The sequence below is a fragment of the Rhinolophus ferrumequinum genome, chromosome 16 (genome assembly GCF_004115265.2).
Source record: "Rhinolophus ferrumequinum isolate MPI-CBG mRhiFer1 chromosome 16, mRhiFer1_v1.p, whole genome shotgun sequence".
NCBI classification, from domain to species: domain Eukaryota; kingdom Metazoa; phylum Chordata; class Mammalia; order Chiroptera; family Rhinolophidae; genus Rhinolophus; species Rhinolophus ferrumequinum.
Window position 1 is genome coordinate 15,352,954 of NC_046299.1, and position 24,429 is coordinate 15,377,382.

General features: G+C 43.9%; 1 protein-coding gene across 2 annotated transcripts in view; it reads right to left on the reverse strand.

Moving 5' to 3' along the window:
- ACSL5 (acyl-CoA synthetase long chain family member 5) overlaps positions 1-15,257 on the reverse strand; it is a 46,174-nt gene extending 30,917 nt beyond the window's left edge. Inside the window, exon 1 of one of the 2 annotated variants that reach the window (XM_033130428.1) lies at positions 15,015-15,257. Coding sequence is in view for 1 of the 2 variants with exons in the window: in XM_033130426.1 (XP_032986317.1) it covers positions 12,648-12,666 (19 nt within the window). In the remaining variant the exon portion in view is untranslated. Of the gene's footprint in view, positions 1-12,647; positions 12,907-15,014 lie in introns of those variants that run through there. The other variant, XM_033130426.1, reaches the window with a different exon arrangement.
- Between the last annotated feature and the right edge of the window lie 9,172 nt (positions 15,258-24,429).

Below are 24,429 nucleotides of genomic sequence, written 5' to 3' on the forward strand. Positions count from 1 at the left end.
GTCTAGTCTTTTTTTAAAATTATTAGTTTCAGGTGTACAAAACAATGTAATAGTTAGACATTTTACCCCCGAGGCATCTGGTGGTTTTGATTTTCATTTTCTTAACGAATAATTGATCGAGCGTCTTTTCACCTGCTTGTTGGCTATTTGCATTTCTTCCGGAAAAGAAATGTCTATGCCAGTCCTTTGACCATTTTTAAATTGGGTTGTTTGTCTTTGTGTTGTTGAGTTGCAAGTGTTCTTTATATATTCCGGATACTAGACCCTTATCAGATATATGATTTGCAAATATTTTCTCCCATCTGTTCTCTTTTCACTATCTTGATAGTCTTTTTGTTTTGTTTTTAATGCTGAACACACACACATTTTTAACCTTATAATGCTACCATTAGAGAGGATTTGTACTGATATCATGTAACTCTCTCATTATTTAAATGGGACAAACTGAGGGCCTGAGAAAAGGTGAGACTTTCAGGTTGGGTTACACCACTACTAGACTGGGAAAATTTGGTTCTAACCTTTAGAATCTATTACCACTTACATATGTGCTCAAATAAATGAGGGGAAAAGCCACTATTCCTCCTGTCATGTTTCCTGTGTCATTCAAATTACAATTCTCTTTTGGCCACTTCGTACGCACCCTCCCCACCCCTCACCCCCCTGCAAACAGTTGGTGTGATGGCATCTCCTCTTCCCTTTACATCACTTTTAGTTGGGAAATTATGGGGTAGGTAGGGAGAAGTGCAATAGTAGTAAAGAAAAGAGGAAAGAGTTATGCTATGCTGTATCTGTGAGTTCCTATCACAGGTCATATATAGATGGCGGAGCAAGCCACAATACATGTTAGGATGGCCCCAAGTGGAGCCTGCTTCCGCTTTCTGATGTGATCATAGTGACATGCCTCTGCCCCACACCCCAAGGATGCCCACTTGTCCTCAGCACTTCCCCTTGATTCAATCAAGGACCCTCCCTTCCTCTGTAGTATGGATGGCCAAAGTCACTCATCTTCTGGTTCCTAACATGTTTAATTCCCAAGCTAGCTGAAAGACACCTTCTGCCTTCACACCGGCTTGCAAGCTCCCAGGACCAGCCCTGGTGTCTAGGTTATAACCACGCCATGTTCAGCTTTGGGTTTTGCTTCTTTGTGGATGTGGAACAGCATTTCTTCATTAAGTCTAATTTTCTTTAGATCAAGTCCCTAAATGGCCCCATTTGCCCTAACATACACATTTTTGTCAACCATAAGTCTGTTTCCACCTTAGAGCCTCAGTGTTTGCTCTTCCCTCTCCCTGGAACACTGTTGCCCAGATCTGCAATGGTTGTGTATTGCTTATAGGTCGGGTCTTAACTAAAATGTCACTTCCTCACAGGCTCACTCTGCTCACCCTATTAAATGTTGCCCTTTCAGCCTAGTCACTACCATGGACCTTGCATCCTCTTCTCCACATCTGCTCACTATCTTAAATAGTCCTGGTCCCTTACCGTCCATTGCTCCTACCGAAATGATGATCTAACTTGAACAGGGATTTTTGTTTTGTTCACTCCTGGGCCTCCCATGCCTGTCCTGGGCCTGGCACAAAGGAAACTTTCAGTGAGTGGTTGTTGAATAAATGACCAGTTTCCTGGTTCAGAATAGTCTGTTCTAAACATTCTTAGGTAACCCATTTTCCCCCTAGTGAAACTCTCCCACCCCCAAACTACCCAAAACTTAGATCATCAACAATCATTCTGGCCCATCTTGAGATAGGGACGCCCAAATCAAATTTTTGTCCAAGTATTGGGTTAGGGATGGTGGGTGGTGAAAAGGATGTGTTTCTAACACACATCGAGGACCTCTCAGGATCAGTCAACTCCTCTAGCCTTGGAAGAATTTATAAGTTAAATCTTATCAAATTAAATAATCTATAGGGGTAAGTAGGCACAAGGTCCAGCTTAGAAATACTTGAAAATAATTCTGTTATCCTGGGTTTCTGGAATTCAAAGGACAATAGATAAATTTTCTTTTAAACCTGAAGAACTAATTATTTTCTGTGCCATAATGACATATAAATTGTAATTATAAGCTTTTCAAAAACAATTTTTTAAATCTGCCTCCTAGAAAGGGACACACTCATATGAATTTGATTGGTTTCTCTCTTCTCTTGCATGTATGGGCTTATTCTGTGGTGATAAAAAGGTCATTAAAAGAGAGGCCAGAGTCCTCAAGTTCTTACACCCAATTAGTTAACACATTCTCCCTTCTGAATGAATTACTCTCTCCTAGAGACGATGTCACAAGTTTTCACAACTCATAATGACTCCAAAGGGGCCTGCGTGTTATTTGGGAGGTTGTACGCCTATATGGAAGTTTTGCTTTCTTGATTAGGCTTTAAGTTGCTAACTCAGCCTCCATTGTTATTATCCTTAAATTCCTGCCACTGTCAATTTAGGACACCATCATCTCCGTCTTTAACCACATAGTCAATATTTTTAGACAAATTCCAAGGTAATCGCAAAAGGCGAATAGGACATTATAAACCAATAGCTTTGTGAGCATACTTGGACAGATCTGATAGCCTTTCCTTACTATGCAATGAGTCTGAACCAGATTCACACTGAATTGCAAGATCCTTCACCCAATTTCCTCAGAGGCTTGGAGGTAAGGGCTTTCCACCTTTCCTTACACGAGTTTATTGTTCTGCATCAAATGTAATTTTCATCTATTAAGAAATAAAAGATAACGTGATTTGAGACAGTGATCCTGTTTCAGAAAAGCTTAGTCAGAGAATAGCCTGATATGGAAAAGCATTGGTTGCTAAGGAGAGTAAAATCTCAGCTATTCATGCTATTTCAAATGATTCAAAGATCAGAAAGGCCTACGTTCAGTTGTATCCGAGATAAAAATTTGTTGTCATATTTCCCAATTAAATACAAAAACAGTTTCTAGGGGAAGCTTAAAAACTCTGTAAAGAAATAAGTGGCAATTAGAAACGTGAAATAATTCAGTAAGGTGGCCAGTTACCAACTCAGTAGCCAGAAAGTCAATAGCTTTCCTATATTTCATGCCAATAATTAATTTGAAAATAATGGAAAAGATGCCATTCACAATGGCATATATAAGAATACATATTTAAAACCTCTATTTAAAAAGTTTACATCTGGGGACAAATGGGGCTTGAAAAATGGGAAAACATACCTAAAATAGTCAGTAGTGGTAGGGCCCCCCTAAATGTACCTACAAATTTAATGCAACCCTAATGAAGAGCAATACGATTTTCTTGGGAACTAAAAAGTTAATTCTAAAGTTTGGCCCAAAAATACAACTTACAAAAAGAGTCAGAAAAATTTGGAAAAAATAACAGGAATTGGGTGGGATGGCAGAGAAGTAAACATAACAAATTTGCTTACTATAGAGCTTTGGAAATGTTCTATTGGTCATGAATAGAAAAATGTATGTAACAAAATAATCCTGAAACACTCCCAGTGGATCTATACAAAATTATCACATACTAAATTACATTTCAAATCAAGATCAATTTTTTCACTTATAATAAATAGTTAGAAACAACTGACTAGCTGTTCAGAAAGGGCACACAAAAGTGATTACTGTCTTACTCAGAAAGATAAGTTCGAGATGGATCAAAGACTTAATATAAAATAAAGAAAACCAAAAGGGTATTTGGGCATAAAAAGTCTGAGAGAATTTTTTTTATAATCTTGACATGAAGAAGACTCAAGGCTGACACAAAACCTAGAAGCTATGAGGTGTGATCAAACAATACAGTGAATGTTTAAATAAAAAAAATTTTTCACAGTAAAAGACACATTGCCATTAATCCCCCCTCAAAATACTTCCCTTGCTTCAAACATACTTATCCCATCATTCTTGCCACTTTCTGAAGCAGTTCTGGAAGTCCTCTTTCATGAGTGTCTTTAGTTGTGCTGTCATGGCTGCCTCGATGTCCTGAATGAATTCAAAACATTTACTTTCACTGTCATTTTGAATTTGGGGAAGAGCCAGAAGTCACATGGTATCAGATCCAGTGAATAGGGTAAATGAAGACACACTGTAATTTTTTTATAATTTATTTAAAAATTTTTTTAATAAGTTTCAGGTGTACAAAACAAAGCAATAATTACACATTTACAACCCTCACAAAGTTATAACCCCTTCCCCAATCTACTACCCCTCTGGCATATATAGCTGTTACAATACCATTGACTATATTCCCTATGCTGTACTTTGCATCCTGTGACATCTTCTATATTATTCTAGTTTGACATCAATATTATTGATGTCTAGTTGATATCAATATTATTCTACTTCAGCCCAAGGTGTACAGCGCAGTGGTCAGGCATCTACACAGTCTATGAAGTGATCCCCCTGATAAGTTCAGTACCCATCTGACAACTTACATGATTTTTACATTATTGATTATATTCCCCATACTGTTTTTCATATCCTCATGACTATACTGTGACTACCAATTTGTACTTTCTAATCCGTGATGTTTTTACTTGACAGAAATTGCCATGTACCAGAAGCAATGTGTGACACAGAGCCTTACTGTTGTGATTAAACAATACGGTGAATGCTGCTACCGAGTGCCATCCAATGGGAAAGCAGGGATCTTCCATAAGGGAAGTGGCATGTCGAACCTTAGTAACAGTGTGTGACAAGTTTCAACTTGTTCGGTGCAGTCAGTCAGGTGTGAGCTGCGGTTGAGAGAAGGTGTGTTTTAAAGTGTGCCGTAAATCATCCTATATCATGACAACACTCTGGGTCACACATCGCATCTGATACAGCAACTTCTGTCAAATAAAAACATTACGGTGTGTCCTCATCCACCTTATTCACCGGATCTGGCACTGTCCGACTTCTGGCTCTTCCCCAAAGTCAAAATGATTCAGAACGTCAAGGCAGTCACGACAACGCAACTAAAGACATTCCCAAAGGAGGACTTCCAGAACTGCTTCAGAAAGAGGCAAGAACGATGGGATAAGGGTTTGAAGCGAGGTGGAGTATTTTGAGGGGGATTAATGGCAATGTGTCTTTTACTGTAACAATTTTTTTTATTCAAACATTCACCATATTTTTTTTTACCATACCTCGTATAAACACAAATGTTGCAAGTTTTAATTACATAAAATTAAAAAATATATATTTGCCCTACCAAAAAGATACCAAAGACAAAATCAAAGATAAACTGGGAGAAGTATAAAATACTCCAGATAGGCAAAGAGCTCATTTCTTCAATGAAGTAATGCTTATAAACCAGTGAAAACAAAAACACAACCCAGTAAAACAAAGGGCAGAGGTCACGACGACGAGAGAGTTTACAGCAAAACAAACAGGTAACTTAAAACTAGGGAAAGACATTCGACTTTGCTTTCAGTTTTAAAAAATGCACATTTAAATGAAATGCTTCCCCCCACACACACCCTTTGACCAGCAATGATGAAACTAAAATGCTCTGTTAATCACGGAAACAAATTTGGTGCAGCCCGTCTAGTGATGTGCCCATTGCCCTCTACCACAGTTTAGGATGTGTGCCCTTTGACTTAACAACTCTACTAGTAATTTGTCCCGTAGAAAGACATCAGTTCAATCAAGTGCATCACAAACGGCTCAGGTAGTGATGAAGGATGTGGGCTGTGAGTCAGACTTGGGCTCAAAGGCTGCTTGGTCTTCTACTTTGTGACCTGGGGTGGATAACTGCTGTGTTGTTCCTAATCTGGAAGATGGCAATAATATGGGCCTCAGAAGGCTGTCACAATGATAAATGGGATTAACGTATCTGGAAAGTGCTTAGAACAATGCCTGACACTTAGGGTCACGTATTAGCTAGTCTGTTCATAATCATTAGATCTATAGGATTGTTTATAATGCCCGAGACCAGGTAACCCTTCTTGATAGGAAAGTAACCAAATAAATTGTAGTACTTCCACACTGTGGAACTCTTGGCAGGTATGAAGAAGAATAAAGCAGATCTGTATGATACGGAAAGCTCATGATATACGAGTATTACCAAGTAGAAAGAAAAAAAAATGCTTGGACAATGTGAATTATGACAGGACTGAGGCCAGGAGAACCAGTATCAGAAGTCCACTGCATTTGATAAGAGAGCCTGTGAAACAGGCTTTTGTGTTTCGGAGGGCATAATCCTCATGGGAAAAGACAGATGGAAGAGAGGAAATCGTGAATGGATTGTCCAGAAAGTTTCGAGTCTTTGATCATTCAGCGAGAGAAATTTAAGGACGTGAATGTATATTGAGCATCATTTTAGGTGCTGGGGCGATAGCAGTGAAAACGCTTATTTTATTGGGGGATTTTGACAACATGTTTGAATGATAACTAGATTATATGGTACCATGGAATAAAAAAGTAGAGAAGAGGAGGAGGAGTGAGGATAGAGTTGAGGGTGAGTTTTAATCCCGGAGGTTAGAGTAGATCTCATTGGGAACATAACACTTGACACTATGTATCAATCTGAAATATGCATGCCTTTTTTTTTTTTTTAAACAAACCCTAAAACGAACAACTCCAAATTATCCCATCTCTGACTCAGGCAGCTGACTTAGAAAGTTTCACACCTTGGCTGTCGGCATTTCATGTGAATACACCTGAGACTTCCGCCTTAGCTTTGTTTCTAAAAGCGCAGCTCTCCCACCCACCAAAGCCAACTCTACACGTTGTCTTTTCCCAGCACTTCAGCCTCGTATAATGCTACTCAGCTGCTGAGTAAGTCAGTCTGGACAGCAGCTCTGGGGGTGGAAACATTTTTCATTCATTTCTTTAGCAGATAAGAAACCGGAACAAAGGTCAAGTTTCAAGCACAGGGTCAAAGGGGCCCTGAAAGTGCATCTTTCAACATTTACAAGTTGCTGAGGAGAGAGGCAGGCATAAGCTTCTGACCTATGAGCCTGTAGATAACTTCACAGCCACTCACCAGCGCCCTGGTGCTCAGACCACCTTACATTAGCTTTCTACCAAGCATGGCCATGTCACCAGGTTCAGGTTGCTCTCCACATCTGGGAGCCTGGCACCTAGTGTGCTCTGAAGCACACACACCAGGGGTTGTCCCTAGGCAGAGGACAAAGGGCATCCTTCTTATCTCCAAGGGGCATGCAGGGCAGAATAAGACAGCCTTACCAAAGGAGACCCCTATCAAACCCCAGAGGGTAGGTGAATGAATAGTCCTTTCCACACTAGGGAAAGTTTAAAGCATTAAAACAGGAAAACGATATGAAGCTCCCACATCTCGCTCTTCCTAGCTCAATTCCGCATCTAACAGTTCCAATGTGTCAGGCAGTTGGCAGAGAGAAAGGGCTAGGCTTGGGACAGATTCCCTGGCCCACCAGCAAGCACACCATAAATAAATGGTTAGGGTTTCAATGCATATCCATTGGGGATACCCTTGCTGCTGAATCAGATGGAAAAAGCTATATGAGCCAAAGCTCAGGAGCGTTGTGAGAAATGAAGTAGGATCAGCTCTTTTCTTGAGTTCACATCTCAGAGAGGCTTCCTTGACTCAGGGAACAATTTGGGCCACGAGCACTTCCATAGCTTTCAGATTCTACTGTGCCCAATACGGTGCCTGAGATACAGTGGGAAATCATCAAGTGCCCGCGAGTTACCTTTCCCTTCTGCTTATCATTGGTACAAGTTCAGAGAAAGGCTTCTAGGGAGGGGAATATGTTCAAGAAAACAGGTTGCAAAATTCAATCTCGTAATGACACGAAGTGTGCCTATACACAGAGGGGGACAAAGTTGTCTGAGCCCTCCTCCAAAATGCTACAGCCAGGGGTTTCATGCCAGCGCGAGGGCAGTGCTAAGCAGCCTGATTCCAACAAGGCCAAGGTGCACTCCTTCTTCAGGTATTTGAATATCCGAGCACTTCTTGTATGCTAGGCAGTGTGTTCAGCATGGGGAAAGCACACGTAGAGTTCATAGTAGGGGATGAAGCTAGTTCCCCAGGCAATAAACAATTGTTCTATGGGAGGTAGCCAAGCTTTGGGAACATCCAGTGGGCTGGAGAAAGCATGCATGTGGTAAGAGATTAAGTTTACTCTCTGCACTTAAAATTTACTTATAATAAGGCAAACAAAGATCTTGGACCCACTGTGTGCCCAGCACAGTGCCATGTGAAAAGAAACAAATACTTAGAAGATATAGCTTCTGCCCTCTGGGGACTTAAGGGTCTACTGAACACTAAAAACACTTAGAGAAGGAGTCAGTGTGTGGGAACCAAGCTAATGGATTTGAAGAAGGGAAAGGCTAGTGTAGAATGAAATAGGTGAAGACAGCAGTATAAAGCTCTAGACACTCAAGCATGTGTGGTCCTTGATCCCCTGGCTTTATTGCCAGTAGTCTCATTTCCAGGGACAATCAAGGACGATGACCCACCAATGACACCAATGGCTAGTAAGACACCCCCACTATGATTTCAGCCAGGGTCACTGTCACCAACCATCAACTGTTGTCTGTGTATCTCCATCCACTTTTTCCATGGAGAGTCACCACATTAGGTTGGGTGAATCTCAGTGGAAGGGAGGAAGGGGATACACAGATGTGGGGTAAGAGGTAGTATGGCTAAAAGCACAAAAGCAGGACAAGTGGGACATTTGGGGAAGGGAAATGGTGAAGAGGTATTTCTGATAGAGGTAGAGGATCCATCTTTAGTTGAAACGGAAACAAAGAAAAAGCCTCCAAGAAGGCTGAAGGAGACAGAGTCTGGGGCTGGTGTAGACACTACACCAGAGAGCCTTGGGGAGCCAGGCCTTGGCCAGTTGAGCTGACGTATTTAACAAGAAAGCCCACATTAGGTCAAATAACACCGTCCATAAAGATAGCATTGGATTGTTGTTGAGCCATTCATAGATAGACTGGTGATAGGCAGTGACAAATCCGACTGGAGCACAGATTGACATAGTCAACCTTGATCTGCCACTATGCTTCCAACAAATCACAGGCCAGCAGCTCAACCTTGAGGAAAACCTTGTACTCCCAAAGGCTTCTCAAATCTATTGCTGACCAAGTGAATTATGAGAGGACTGAGGTCAGGAGAACCAGTATCAGAAGTCCACTGCATTTGATAAAAGAGCCTGTAAAAAAGATAGGCTGGACAAAGTGCTGGGTCTCTGTCACCCATGCCAGGATAAAGACAGGGTGATGCAAGAGGTTGGGAAAGAAGCATTCCTGTCTGGGCTCTCTGCAGAATCAGCACTCACGCTACCTGCTTCAGCCAATGATCAGGGATCACTAGATTTATATTGCTTTTCCAGGTACCAGAGCAACAGCTCTACAACTTACTAGATGTGTGGCCTTGGGAACAGTTACTTAATGTCACTGAGCCTCAGTTTCCCTCAACTGCACATAAGAAGAGGCAGGAGACAATTCCTACTTAGAAGGCATACCGTGGGTAGACCATCTGGTGCACTGTTGGGTATGTGAGAAGTCCTCAGAAGACTAGCTCCTTTTCCCCTCTTCCACTTACCTCAGTTTCTATCTCTTTGTCAATATCAGATGTTCTATTTTGAGATGTCCCAAATGAGAAGACATGATCACGGTCTTCATACTACACCTTCCCTTCAACTTACAAGCAAAGGTCTTAATAACGCCTCAGATCTAGTTAAACAGAGGATGTCTACTCGGAGAGGGCATGGTACACTTCTGAACTTTGACCTAGCCATCTTCCCCTACCGCCCACCCCCACCCCCGCGGCCTCTTACAAGCCCCTCACAACCTCATAACTCTCATAGAGCTTGCCCGAAAAGGTGCGATACCATGGCCTGGCCATAGCAGTACAAGGGTGGCCTGACCTTCCAACACTCGTGTGTTTATTCAAAAAACATGAATTAAGAGCCTAGAAAACATCAGGCCCTGTGCCAGAGGCAAGAAAAAGGGAGATAGCTCATGTCTGACCTCAGGACGCATAGTCATAGGGGAGAGACAGACCTAGAAGAGTTTACAGAAGCGTGTGACAAGAGCCTTGATGGCTAACCTCAGGGCTGCTGGGGACACGTCACCCTTGCAGGATGTTGCCAGAATGCTGTTGCATGAGAACCACCTCAGGCTGCACCCCAGATGATGGTCAGTGCCTCTGCTGGCCAGGCACAGTAGACAGACAGAAGCAGGAACTTCATTCCCGGTTTCTAAAACATCGCCAAATCCTGGCTTGGAAATTCCCTTGCCTAGAGGGTGGGAAGATTTCCTTGTTTGAGGTGCGAGTCACCAAACATAAAATTAACCGTTTTAAAGGGAACAAGTCAGTGGCATTTCGTACACTCACAATGATGTACAAGCACCACTTCTGTCTAGTTCATAAGCACTTTCATCCCCCAAAGGAAAACCTGTACCCACTGAGCAGTTACTCCCCATTCTTCTCTCCTCCCAAGCCCTGGCAACCAACAGTCTGCTTTCTGTTTCTCTGGATTTGAAATGAGAAGATTCTCAAAGGAGAATTTCTTCCAGTTTCTAATTCTCTGGCCCAAGTACTAAACTAGATTCATCAGAAATGGAGGCACGGGGCCGGCCCGGTGGCTCAGGCGGTTGGAGCTCCATGCTCCTAACTCCGAAGGCTGCCGGTTCGATTCCCACATGGGCCAGTGGGCTCTCAACCACAAGGTTGCTGGTTCAACTCCTCGAGTCCTGCAAGGGATGGGGGGGCTCCGCCCCCTGCAACTAAGATTGAACACGGCACCTTGAGCTGAGCTGCCGCTGAGCTGCCTCCCGGATGGCTCAGTTGGTTGGAGTGTGTCCTCTCAACCACAAGGTTGCCGTTTCGACTCCTGCAAGGGATGGTGGGCTGTGCCCCCTGAAACTAGAAACGGCAACTGGACCTGGAGCTGAGGTGTGCCCTCCACAACTAAGACTGAAAGGACAACAACTTGACTTGGGAAAAAAAAAAAAAGAAATGGAGGTACCACCTGCCTCAAAACTAAATGAGCCGAAATTCAAATTCCAGCTCCAATCTCTTCATACTGTGTCCAATTTCTTTATTTCTAAGCCTCAGTTGCCCCATTTTTGAAACAATTTCTTTCACTCATAGGACTGTTTAGAATGTCATAAGAGAAAAGCTCCATAAAACAGTAAGCACAGTGCTGCCCCATAGACAATATTCAATGAGTGGTAGCTATAATATTTTCAGTTTTAGAAAAATATCAACCTGAAAAATATCTAATAAATATATGAACTCAATATCTGCTCAGGTCACCATACGTGAACCTCTTTTTACAACTGAAATCTAAAGAAAGGCTAATTCTAAACATGAATGGATGGAGCACATGTTTGTAGCATCACATCGACTGCAGCTTCAGTTCCACGTTGCAAATTGGCTGCTTTGTGATCTTGGGGAAATTGCTTTACCTCTCTGAGCCTACTCAACCAAAAAAATAGTGAAACCAACCACCTCATTAGATTGTCTGAATTAAATTTAAGTGGACCTACTATGAGCTGGTGCTTCACTGGCTTCATCTTCCCTCTCTCCATTCATTTCCCAAACTCTCTATCCTTCCCTGACCCCCAGCCTCCTGTAGAATCTGTGGCCCACCACTGCATATTTAGCGTGTAGGCACTCAGTGATACATGGATTTTATTGTAGGTTTCTTTGTCCTCAAAGAGTTGGAGTATAGCCTGGGAGAGAAGATTATTTAAGGTCAGAACCTAGCCAGATGCCTGGCTGAAACATTCTGTTTAGTATGGATAATGCTTGTAAAGAAAAAAAATTAAATTGAAACATGTTTTTCATTTTGCCTTGCATTTTGCCACAGTCACGCCCACCTACACCTATTTACATACCATTTACTTTACTTCACTATATTATCTGCCTATCCTGTAAGCACTTGTGACCCTTATTTTATGTAGGTTTTTGTTCCTTTTATTGTGCCAAGCGCACAAGTGATGCCTACAAAATTTTATACCGTGCCCCTTCCAAGATTACTCTATGCTCATCTCAAATACTTCTTAATGAAGGGGACCTTCCGCCCCTGCAGAGTAACTCCCATACTGGAATATAGAGAAAGGGATCAAACAAAACCAATTACTCTATTTCTTTTAACTAAACCAATCTTTTATTTTTAAAATTAAACTTAGTTTAATTTCATCTGATTTTATTGTTTTTAACGACTGCCTCTGTTAGAGAATACCAATCACCTACATGTTGGAGCTCTACATTCAGTCTTGCTTTACCAGCCGCCAGAAAGGGTGATACCCACAGAAGCAAGCAAGCCCTGACCATGGAGTCCCTTCCCAATGCTCACTCCTTGTAGTTCATCTGAGATTCAATCTGATGAAACTCCATCAAAAACCGTTCCATCAGTCACTCATTCATCAGCTCTTATGCCAAGAGAGTCAAAGTCTACCAGAGCCCACGTGGGAGCTATGGCAGATGCTAAGGCCCAGAAAATCAGGTCTCAGTTGTGGTTCACCTCCCCCAACAGAAGCAGGAAAAAGAAACCCTGCTCCATGGCCCCACGTTCCTCCATTTACCCCTGATAAGCAGGGTTTAAAGTGCCCCTTAGAGACCTGGGAGAGAAAGCACTAACATGTGCCTGGGGCACAGCGAGCTCTAGATTCGCTGAAACCGGGGGTCAGGATACCCTCTCGGCCTCTGCTCCATGCTCTCAATACCCCTTGCTAAATGCCCGCCGCTAGCAAGTCCCCTTACCCTGTGAGGGCAGCCGCATCTCTTGGTGCTTCCAGCGAATGGGGCTTCCTGGCTCCGAGTTCTTCCTGGTACATGAGTCCCTGTTCTTCCCTCACCCCTGTTTCCTCCAGGGACAGGGTAACTTCAGAGCATCCATGCAAGCCGGTGGCCACGGCTCAGAGCACCTCAGCTCTTCCCAGTCTGCCTGCCCTGTCCGGAGTCAGGCCATGGCTGGGCTTTCTAACGTGCTCGGGGACTTCACTTCCTGGTTTTTCTTTCACAACTGAAAGTGGAAGCAACCGACCAGGAGGAAGAAATCCGCCAAAGCTACCCTGGCTGATTTTCAAACACTTTAACCCCAGCCCCTCAGGGCTGAAACAAAAGCCAGCCCACATCCACACATTCCATCCTTTCCTCTTGAACTACCTCTAAATGAAGACCCCCCCCCAAAAAAAAAAATCAAACATGAGGTGCCGCCTCAGACCACTCGTGTCAGAGAAGTGACGTTGCTTCCCTCCAGATTCCCAGGACAGGAAGGTCCCGCCAGAGGCATCTCAGCCCTCACATTCCTCCCGAGACCGCAGGGGCACCAGGAGGCCAGCCCAGCCCCGCACTGCACCCTGTCACCCTCTCTCCAATCCCCAGTATACCTGCCTCAGTCCCTGAAGTGGTTCTGATAAAGCCAACAAAACAATCAGATCAGGAATGACAGGGGCAGGGATGAAGTCTTTGTTCTTTTCCGCTGACCCATCGGCTCATCCTTTTCATACCTCAGACTTTAAATTAAAAATATATTCTGTTGCCTCCCTCACTTCTCAAATAAAAACTGGGAAAATTTAAAATCATAGGACCACACAAGCACATATGCCATTAGCTGTCAGATTGACCCCGCGTCTTGTAGTTTCTGGAAAACTCCACTGTAAGCACATGAGACAGTGACAATGGAAAAAGCAAATAACTTCTTCGTATTATTATAAAATCATTTTGAATGTGCAGAGCCCCTGAAAAAGTCGTGGGGGTTGGTCTACACGATACCAGGACCTATATAGTCTCACTCTCACTGGATTCACCTGACTCTATGGCCACAGAAGGGCCCAGGGGCTTCCATTCTTAGATTTGGAAGCAGAAATAAGGAGTTCTCCTGCTGCTTCCCGTCCACACCCCTGCCTAGCACTTCAGTGACACCCCACCATCAAGCAGCACTTCCCCCAGCTGGTGCTTTACTAGAGCTAGATTAGGATTTCTTCTTTCTACAGAGAGGAGGTCTGAGAAAGCTCAAACTGAAAATGCCAGGGTGAGCTGTGCCACAATCTCAGAGAACATGGGCTGGTCCCTTGGCCTCAGGGGAGCCCGTCGCAGACATGGGAGAAAGATGAAGTACAGGAAGATAAGGGTAGTCCCTGCCATTCCATCTTCTGGGGCATCTCATGGCTAGAGGAACACTTGGATGTGCTTGGTTTCATCAGATCATATCCTCAAGAGGAAGCTTCCTTCAGCGGAGAGCAGAGGAGGGCAGAATGGGTGTCAAGTCTTAGCCACTCTAATACCACTGGGCTCTTCTTTTACCAACCAGATGAAGAGCTCAGGGCCAGGAGAAGACACGCCTTTCCTTTTTTTTTAACTGATTTCCTCCAGAACTCCAATTCAGAAGAATGTGGGACATCCTGAAGCTCTAGCATACTTGTATTCCTGTTCAATTCTATGTGCACCTGAGAGGCCTCCCAAGATCTGAGAGCATAATGGAAGGTTTGGCAACACACAAGAATTCTGCATCATGCAGCAGCCTGTAGTAACAGACTGATTAGGACTCAAACCCTTGCCACACCATCTCTATGTAGCCCAGAACATGTTGCTGAAGTCCAGAGGCATATTATTTAGTTATGAGGAGACACCAGCTACCTTACAGGAGGTGGTGAGCCGATGAGGTTAACGCATGTCCCACAGCTAATAGAGACCCCAGCACCTAATAGAATGTCTGCTGAGTTTCCCCCTTCCCCTTCTTCCTTCCAAATGGAAATCACTGCCATCAACAGCCAATAAATGCCCTATCTGAATGGAAGATAAAGGAGACCCACATCCTGGCTTTAAAGGTGGTAAGTCTGTTTTAGTCGCATTTAGTGAAATTAATACCTTTCTCTTCCACGCCTATCTCCTGTCAGCATTGAGATCACTCAGAGGTCTCCAACTGGTTTCCAATAGATTTTTTATTTCTTGTGCCTCCCACATAAGTCAACAGAGATTACTACTCAACCAAATGTGATTTCATGTTGTAAAAGAGCCTTGGGTTGAGAATAGACACATGTCCCACCTTCCTCCCCCTAACCACTCCCATCCGTGCTCTCCCATAGACACGTAAACCCTAGAACAGGCAGCATTACTGCAGCTTACCTTGTAAGAATACTCTCACTTCCTGGGTGCAGGAAATGTGCCCCTCACAGCTGGCTGTACTGGTTCAGCACCAGAGTCAGGCACCTCTGCTCTTTCCACAGCAACTGGGACGAGGCCACACCTGAAGCCAATGCTTACTGTCTCGAGAGTGGCCAACAAGCTCCTCTGGAACCTTTGAACCTATTGCAATAGAGGTTCAAAGGTAGAAGTTACCTGTTCAAACACTCGTAGTAACCTCAGACAATGAGAAGTATAGAATTTGGCAAAAGGTTAAAACAGGGGATTGTTATGCAATGGGCTTAAGAGGAAGGAAAAAAAAAAACACAGCACAGCCCTTAGCTGAGAAAGCTAACGTTTAACAAACAAAATCTTTTTTAGAACCTGTCTGCCAAGGAAAGGAGAAGGGGTAGGTAGATAGGGCTTTGCGTCTGCTTTGGGGGCAGAATCCTTGAGATTGTGATAGAAAAGGGAAGATCTAGATAACAAGAGGGAAAAGGTGCTCCCTGAATTTAGACTGAGAGAAAAATGAGAAGCCACTCTGTCTCTCAAGCTGTAACTGTAAGATTCAAATAGGTAGAGATCTGCATTTAGAGATCAGCCTTCTTGCAAAAGGGTCCAGTGACCCCTGCAGAATTAGAAGGTCTCTTAACAACCAAATAAGGTAAATCACTCGAGAGTCTAGACGGAGGGACAAGACTAGCGAGATGGTATTTAGAATGTAGAATTGTTGGTCCAGCCTGCACCACCCACAGCTTTGCAAGGCCCTGAAAGAAGCAGAGTTGCTGTTGCATCACTCTTCCGCCTATCCTACTCTCTCTTTCCATTTTAAAGTCTCTAGACACCACCCGGATTCCAAAATCTTGAAGACTCCAAGGCATCGTTACTAAACAGCAACGATGGGTGGAGATGAAAGAGGCTCTGGAGATTGTATTTAATCTCTGTTTTTACAGGTGAGGCTAACAAGGTCTTTTCAGGTGAAAGAAATCACTCAGAGTCACACAATCCGTTCGTCATCGAGACAAGACCTGACCCAGGGTCACAGACAACCACTGCGGTGCCTCTGTCCCTATATGGTGCTACACTGTTGATAAGTGTTCACTTAACCACCAGCAGACCGTAGACACTTGAACACTTTCTGTGTATCAGGCCTGAAGAAATTCGTGGAAATGCTGCATTAGGTTTCTTCTAGCTGTGTTGGTCAGGCGGCCAATATCGAAATCAGAAGCCAATACCACTTCCTGTTGACTCCTGCCTGGAGGAGTGGCTACCACATCAACACAGAGGTCTTATTAAGCTAGATTCTCACCCAAGTGCATTGACTGTTTACGGTCATTTCTTGCCACAGAATTTTAGGCCTGTCTTAGTACCTGAAAGAAAAGGGCTTCTAAGAAGTGGCTAAAGAAGATACAGTGCAATGGGAACTGGGAGCACGAGTCCTACTCGGTTGGTCTAATGCCAGCTTGTATTAAGTAGCAACCCACTGAACACCTTCTGATGCTCTGACGCTCCCAGCCAGTGGTTCCCAATCTTCAGCAGGCATCACAATCCCCTGGAGAGCTTGTTACAACACAGATTGCTGGGCTGGCGCCGAGTGTCTGGTTCAGGGGGCCTGGGTGAGGGCCTGAGAATCTACATTTCTAACAATTCCAGGTGATGTGGAGGCTGCTGGTTTGGGGAGCACACAGGGAGCACCACTGCTCCCAGCAGCCACCCTTCCTTCAATGGGCTCAACTACTGAAATGCTAAAAGGGACTGTATTGTGGGTAGTCTGGCTATGGTGAGTCTGTAGCTGAGAGGAAAACTTGGCACCGAGGGGAACTCATTATGTGCTCCAGAAGAAGGGTGTTACTCAATATCAGTGGGCAGACCAAATCCCAGAGTAGCGCTTTGGCAAGAGCAGAGGTATTGCCACTCATGCTCCCACTTCTCCTTTAGGTAAATATTATAAATCAAAGCCACACGGCATCCCAGCTAGACAACCCATGTGGGTGTGAGTGTGGGTGTGTAGGGAGCTCACCTGATCCCACAGCCTTAATTTTATTCTTGAGGGTACCTGAGAGCCCAAAAGGCAAAGTAAGGTAAGCTGTCGATTCAGTAGGAGAAAAACATCCAGAACCTGAGAGCCCAAAAGGCAAAGTAAGGTAAGCTGTCAATTCAGTAGGAGAAAAACATCCAGAACCTGAAAGCCCAAAAGGCAAAGTAAGGTAAGCTGTCGATTCAGGAGGAGAAAAACATCCAGAACCCAGGTCTCCAGCACCCCAGCACGCTACCCCACCTCTCGATTAATCGTTGTTTTCTACGGAATCTCTCTTCAAACAAAAATGTGTTAGATAAAGCCTCCTTTGCAATACTTTTCAGTTCTTCCTTCCCACAGCCATATGCGTTTAGAATTCAATATAAAAGAAAAATTCTTTTGAGATTGGGTATCCCACAGCCCCTAAAACAGTGCAAACCTTCACTGTTGAAGGTCATTCATAGATGACGTGCCCGAGTTGTTGAAGAGTCTAACCCAGTAGCCGCGGTTCTGACACACACATGCTACTCTGGTTGGTTTGTATACATTCCCTCCCCTTTCTTAGGGACAAAGGAACCACACATTGCATATCCAGTAGCTCTAAAACACTAGAGGCCAACATTCCAGAGTTTTGTAACAGAGCCTGGAAACAGTCAAGATACTTCTTATGATAGGCGCTGACAGTGCTTCAGAAGCAGAAACCACGTTTTTCCCATTTTTGAAAGCAGGGAAGGACAGGCCTTATAGGTGGGCCAACTTCACATAGTGTCACCGTGTATTTACATAGCGCCTCCCAGTTTATAAAACACTTCCAGGTTATTTCTGAACAAACCTGTGAGATGTAAGTGGGGACAATACCTTCAATACCCAAACCTTCCATGGCTGCTGGGAGCCAGGCCCTGTGACAAAGACTTCATTTGTGCCCCACAGGGAAACTGCCAGGTAGTTATGATTTATATAGATGAGAAAAATGGAAGCTCAGAGAAAGTTCATCACCTTCCCGAGATCCTATAGCTTGGTCCTGGGGTAATGATGGTGGTGGAGGGGCCACGCATTATTTATTTTTTTAAAATAATTTCAGGCTATTTTGTAAAGCCAGGTGATTTGTAGCTTTTCTGTGAAAAAGAGCCCTTATTTAGAGGGCATGGCTGTTTGCAAAGCAGATTTTAGAGCAGGTTGTGGGGGGGAATGAATCAGTCAGGGTGCCAAATATTACTTAAAGGTTTTAGGACGGTGTTTCTAGGTTCCAGGCAGGTAGCACTGAACTGATGAAGTCCTTCTAAAGAAAAGCGGAGTTTCTCCTTTTAATAAAACTTCTGCCCTCAGATTCCAGAAGAGCCATTTTAAACCTCTGGCTCCTCTGCGTTAGAATATTTCCTTAGATTTAGATTCCGGAAGAGCTACCCAACAATGCTCATCCTAAACATTCCTGGTGAGGGCAAAGAAGAAATGTGGAGATGAGAAGGAAAAGGGAAAGCACAACATGTCTGGAGTAGCTGGGACATGTGGGCACGGGGAACACTTGTTTAAGAAGGCTCTGAATCTGCTTTGACAGCAAATCCAAATCTTCCGAAGTTGGGCAACATGCCCCAAGAAGAAAGAGAAGCAGGGTGCTAGAAGCAGAGGCCAAATCAATTCATGTTAACCGAGTAACGATGGATCAGAAAGAAAGGAGGCGAGATGCCCCTACCTGCAGTTAGCTGTATAGCAGGGCAGAGGTTGTGATGGCCAATGAGCAAAAATAAAGCTGTGATGGATTGACCTTTAGCTTCCCATATGGCAGAGCTGACGTTGAAGTTTACTCTTCTCCTGAGATGTGAAAGGAAGGGGCGAAGTTCCTTAAACTCTTAACCAGGGGCCATAATTGGCCGTGCCAATTATCGTAGCTCCATACCCACCCTTTCCTTCATTATCTGATGTTTCAAAAGGCTAATGGCGCTCAAAGGACATCCTCCAGGGTAGCAATCTTATGTCAGCTCCTTTCTGAAGGCCTTCCAGGTGATCATGACGTGGAGCTTATTAAGGACTTCCCCTGGGCTGGCACTATGCTACGAGCTTTGTCTGCAAAATCTTATTTAACCCCATGTAACCCTATGAAGAATTTATTAGTATCATTTTGCAGAAGAGGGAAAGCTAAGAGAGGCCAAGTAACTTGCCCAAGGCCCTTGGCTTACAGATGGCACAGTCTCAGCATCAGATGTTCAATCCAGAGCCCAAGCATGTATCTATGATGGAGTACAATCTATTCCATACCCCCTTGCAATCTTTTGTATTTATATATGCATTTGTCTCAGCAAATTTCGTTGGTCTCCCAAAGAAAATTAAGAACTATTGCCCTAGAGGAAGTAGGATCCCATGCCAGCCACGTGGACCTGATGGCAAGGGTGGAATCAACAGCTTCCTTTTCCCTCCTCAGAAGGCATCCCATCTGCCTGAATGTCCTTCCTACCACGGACATCATTTCCCACACGGAGCCTCGATTCACTCAACCAGAGGGGGCCAGTGTATCATATATTCTGCTGTGCACAGCCCGCCGCCCAGCCTTTTCTGCTTAGTTGTCTGCTGTGCCGTGAAAGCCCACAGCTCTACGCTGGCTCTGCTGCCAATCCTGCACCATGGGGCTTCACAGCACACGGGGGAGAAGCTGGCCCCACAGCTCACTGTCTGTAGAAGATCGTTTTGCTCAACTCGGTCACTGACAACAACAGCTTGGGTACCGGAGCTCTTTGGCCACTTGCTCATTATTTGTGGGAAGGAAGTGTTACTCAAGCATGAGCACTGGCTCGACAAGAACGGTGCTTGCACAGATTGCAATCAAAACGTCCCCAACCCCAGATATGACCCTCACCCCCTGACAACACACACACACACACACACACACACACACACACAGAGCAAATTGCCTTGCAGACTTAGATCTGAGCTTCCCAACTGGCAAGCCATGGCAACCTATGGGCTAAGCAATACTGACCCTTCAGCCCTCGGAGTGACCCAGTGTGGTCATGGATGGACTCATCTAGGGGTCTTGGTGTGCCATATAAACACTATTATTCTCAGGATCTGCAAGGTTGGAACACAGCGACATAGGCAACCTACTCTTTTATCAGCAAGAACTTCCCAGGAGCATTTAAGAATCAGATGGAAAGTGTAAAGGTCCCTGAGAGAGGTGTCAGTTCTAAGTGCTCAGAACCTTCAACAATCCCACAGGAAACACCACTGTCCGTGAGCAAGTTAGGAGTATAGTTCAGAGTGAAGATGGAGACCTCACCATGCAACGCATGTGACCAGTAGCCACATGTGGCTACTGAGAACTTGGAATGAGGCAAGTCCGTATTGAGCTACGTTTAAGTACAGAATACACACCAAATTTTGGAGACTTGGAGTGAAGAAAATAACACAACTAGGTAAGTAAACTTACATGTTCCTTTTACTTTTTAAAAAGTGTCTGCTGGAAATTTCTGAATGATATAATGTGGTGAATACTCTTATTTTTCTTGGACAACACTGATTTAGACCAAAGGTTATTCGCCTTAATACTGACAGAATATAAGCAAAAGGTGGCGTTGCCTGGTGGCAGCAGTGAACAAGTTATAACTGCTCCACGTGAACTTGAAGACAGCCTTGATTTTTGCCTGTTCCTCTAGTTTCTGTAGTAGCAGTGGTTTGTTCTTTTGTGTTTGTATAGCGTCCATCCAATGGAGTGTGCAATCTTGACTGAAACAATAGTCCCTTGTTATAAAACTGCTACCACCCACTGACTGTTTGTTCAATGCCACACACTATGTTGGGTGCTCTACCTCTGTTACTTCATCTAATCCTCACGTGAACTTATCAGGGTAATTAGAAATAAGGAAATTGAAGTTCAGACAATATATAACTTTTCCAAGGCAGCTGAAGTTTCATTTCAAACTGCGCTCCCAACCATTCTTCTCCACTGCTTTCCATAGGAGGACGTGGGAGAAACCTCTGATAGAAGCATCAATACTTTGGGGGAAAAACCTCTGATAGAAGCATCAATACTTAAGGACATCGTCCTCTGCGTGGCAGCCTTGGTTCCCCGTGCTCACAGCATAGAGAGCAGCTCTGAGCGTCTGGCTAGGGAGCTATTTGGGAGGCTTTAACGTGAGTTGAGTGGAAATGACAGGAAATGGGAGGGGTTCTGGTCTCTTCAGACAAAAGCTCAGGAGGGTGGAGGAGTCAGAGGGGACATCCTGCTTCACTTTAGAGAAGGCACCCAGACACCAAGCCTAATGCCTCACAGGTCCCTGATTGGCTCGGATGGAGGAGCCTATCATTTTCTATGTAATCAATCAGCAGAGAAAGATGTATTAAGCGGGGACAGACACATTGTTTATTCGCTCAGTGTTCAGGACACTGTGGCAACAAGGTGTTTTTAGAAAACTTAACATTTTATGGAAAGTAATTACATCACTGTTAATCACTTAGTATCTTTGATTATTGAGTAGCCAGAGCAGGTAGCTGCCCCATTTCCCTTTCAGGAAGCACTTTCAGGAAGATTTTCCTCTTCATGCCAGTGTTTTATTGGGACATGGGGGACTTTATCTGGGAGGCAGGATCAAAGATGACAACATAAGTATTCAGATCAGAAACCTGGCATTTAGGCCAGACCAACCTGCTAAACTTCAGATTATTTTGTAGCCAGACTAAAACTGGAAAATATTGATTAGAAGCCCCAGATTGTCAAAAAAGCAGCTGCTCAGGTATCAAAGACACTACATTCCTAGTGGAAACAGGTGTGAGCAAGAGCAAACATCACAGGCCAGAGGAAGAGTCTATTTCAGCAGCACGGGATAAATACTAGGTGGTTGAAGTACGTTAACAGACAGGTGGAGTCCCCAGGAGGGAAGATCCTCTTCCCCGCACACAAACCTCTTCAGAAACAGGACCAGAGTGTCCTCATCAGAAAGCCAAGGCCAATGCCCATCCCGGCCTTCTAACAGTAGCGTGTGTGCGGTTTCCAAAAGGAATGGCTTTTGGATCCAAGGACGTTGCGTTGCTGCAGATCTAAGAAATATGATCTCCTGCTCTGCATCAGTTCAAACTTTGTTCCACTTTTTCATGGCTCCTCAAACATTTACTCACTAGGAGCTTCCTAGTGAGTGAAGTGAGCTCAGCTGTTTGCAAGAACTGAGACCATGACAGGAACGTTTGACGTCCACACCCCAACAGGTAATATAGCCTCCTTTTATTCGCTCTTACTTCCTAGGCTGTTCAGTACAAAGTGTTCCAGACCTTCAGGAAAGCTCCCCTTAGGAATCTGTATGCAAAACCCGGAAAGGAACTTGCTGTAGTGCCAAGGGTGGAGTACGTGGGTCAGTTATGAAGCCACCAGTGTCCTAGGATTTTAGGACAAGAAGCTGGTAAGGTCACAGATCTCTCTCCTCTGACATTTCCTCACGTCACAGAAAAGGAAACAGAGGCTCAGTTACAGTCTTATTCACTCAAGAAGCCTGAGGCTGATGCCTTTTTACATCATGAGATTTGAGGGAGGGTGTGAGGACCAGGGTGATGGCTTGTCTCTCCCTTTGTCTTTCCCTCTGGGATATGACAGGCTCTATCTCACTATTCCAAGTGGGCCAAACACCTTTTCCTGCCTCTCACTTTCTGGAGAAGTTCGCATCCACACATTCTAAACCCTCACTTTTTCTCTAAATACGGTCAGACCACTAATTTACAAATTGAAGGGATGCAAGGGGAAAGCAGGAAGGGAGGACAAGCAGCTGGGAAAATGCTAGAGGTTTTATGAAAACCCCACAATCCTGGATATAGCCAGTTTTATCTGATCTTGGATGTTGAACAGCTGGCCCTGTGTCTAGTTTATGGTCCAGGCTGGTTAGAATCAGGGAAACCATAAGTCAGGCAGAAAGAACGCTCCCTCTGTAATAGTCTTTTCAGGAAACAGAGATGGGATAAAGTAGCTCGGCATCAAAGCGCCACCCCCACTGACACAGAGACCCAAGCTCTTGTAGGCACAAGAATCTCCTAGAAGAGGGGAAGGACTGCAGAAACAAAGTGGAGAACATCGTGCTCCCTCCAGCAGCCACTGTCCCTGTAAATCCCACTGAATTGATTTTAACCTCAGGCATTTCCACTCCAGCCAATGAAGCCCTATGCACAAAGTGGGTGGGCCTGTTACCATAGATAGCAATGATTTCCAGGTGATCGCCATTACCTGGACCACAGCATCTCTGTCTCTCTCCTTTTCTAGGGCCAATGGAGAAATGGAAGGGGCTGAACTCAGCAGAGGTAATTAGAGCCCACAGAAGTAAGCCAACTGCCTACAAGTGTGAGGGCCCAGGCCAGCATGCGGTGCTCCCGACCTGAGAACTCAGACAGCGTAAGTTGAACCGCCATGCTTTCACTCCACAAATGCAAGTCTGTAGGGTTTCATTTTAATTAAAACTTTCACTTCTTTCCTTATCACAGGTATGAAGACAAAAATATGAACATGACGATAAGCAAAGAGAATAAAAAGCACTCATAGTTCCCATCATCCAGAAAGAGCCACTTTTAGTGGCTTGGTGTATGTAATCTTTGCCACGCAACTTTGTGTGCTTTTTTAAAAACAAAAAACAGCAAAAATGGAACACTATACCTGTTGTTTTATAATATGCTTCTTCGGTTAATACATTGTGACTATCTTCCTAAGTCCATAAATGCATTCCTTTTTAATGACTGCCTGGTCGTTAGTCATATGGATTCCTCTATATTATTTATCCAGGCCCCCGCTGTTGGACATAAAAGTTGTGTCTAATTTTTAACTGTTATAAAAAAGTACTGTAGGAAAATCTTATTATACCATCTTATTTCTTCAGGATAAGTCTCCAAATTGAAATTTCTGAGTCAAAGATGCACATATTTTTAAGGCTTTTGCGTGCATATTGAAAAATGACTATCAAAAAAAAAAAAGAAAAATGACTATCAACAGTCCTACCAGCAGTGTATGTTTATTTCTTCAACTCTCACCAATGCTGAACATCTTCAGTGTTTTCTTCTGTTTTTCTTTTTTTTCCAATTAAATTTATTGGGGTGACAGTGGTCAGTAAATTTACATAGGTTTCAAGGGTACAATTCTGTAATACATCATCTATATATCACATTGTGTGTTCACTACCCAGAGTCAGTTCTCCTTCCATCATCAGTGTTTTCTTCTTCTTTTGACCATGCTCATTTGTAAGCACTTATGAATACAAAAAATAAACACCAAAACCCAAAAAAACTTACGTTTATTACGATTAATATTAATTTGCATATGTAAAGGCCCACAACTGTGCGGGATCTGAGGATCCAAAGAGGGACACATAGTCTCCTGGTTTCAAAGATTCTCAGGGAAGGGAAATCTGAAAACACAAAGAATCTCAAATGATCCAGAGTGGGAGT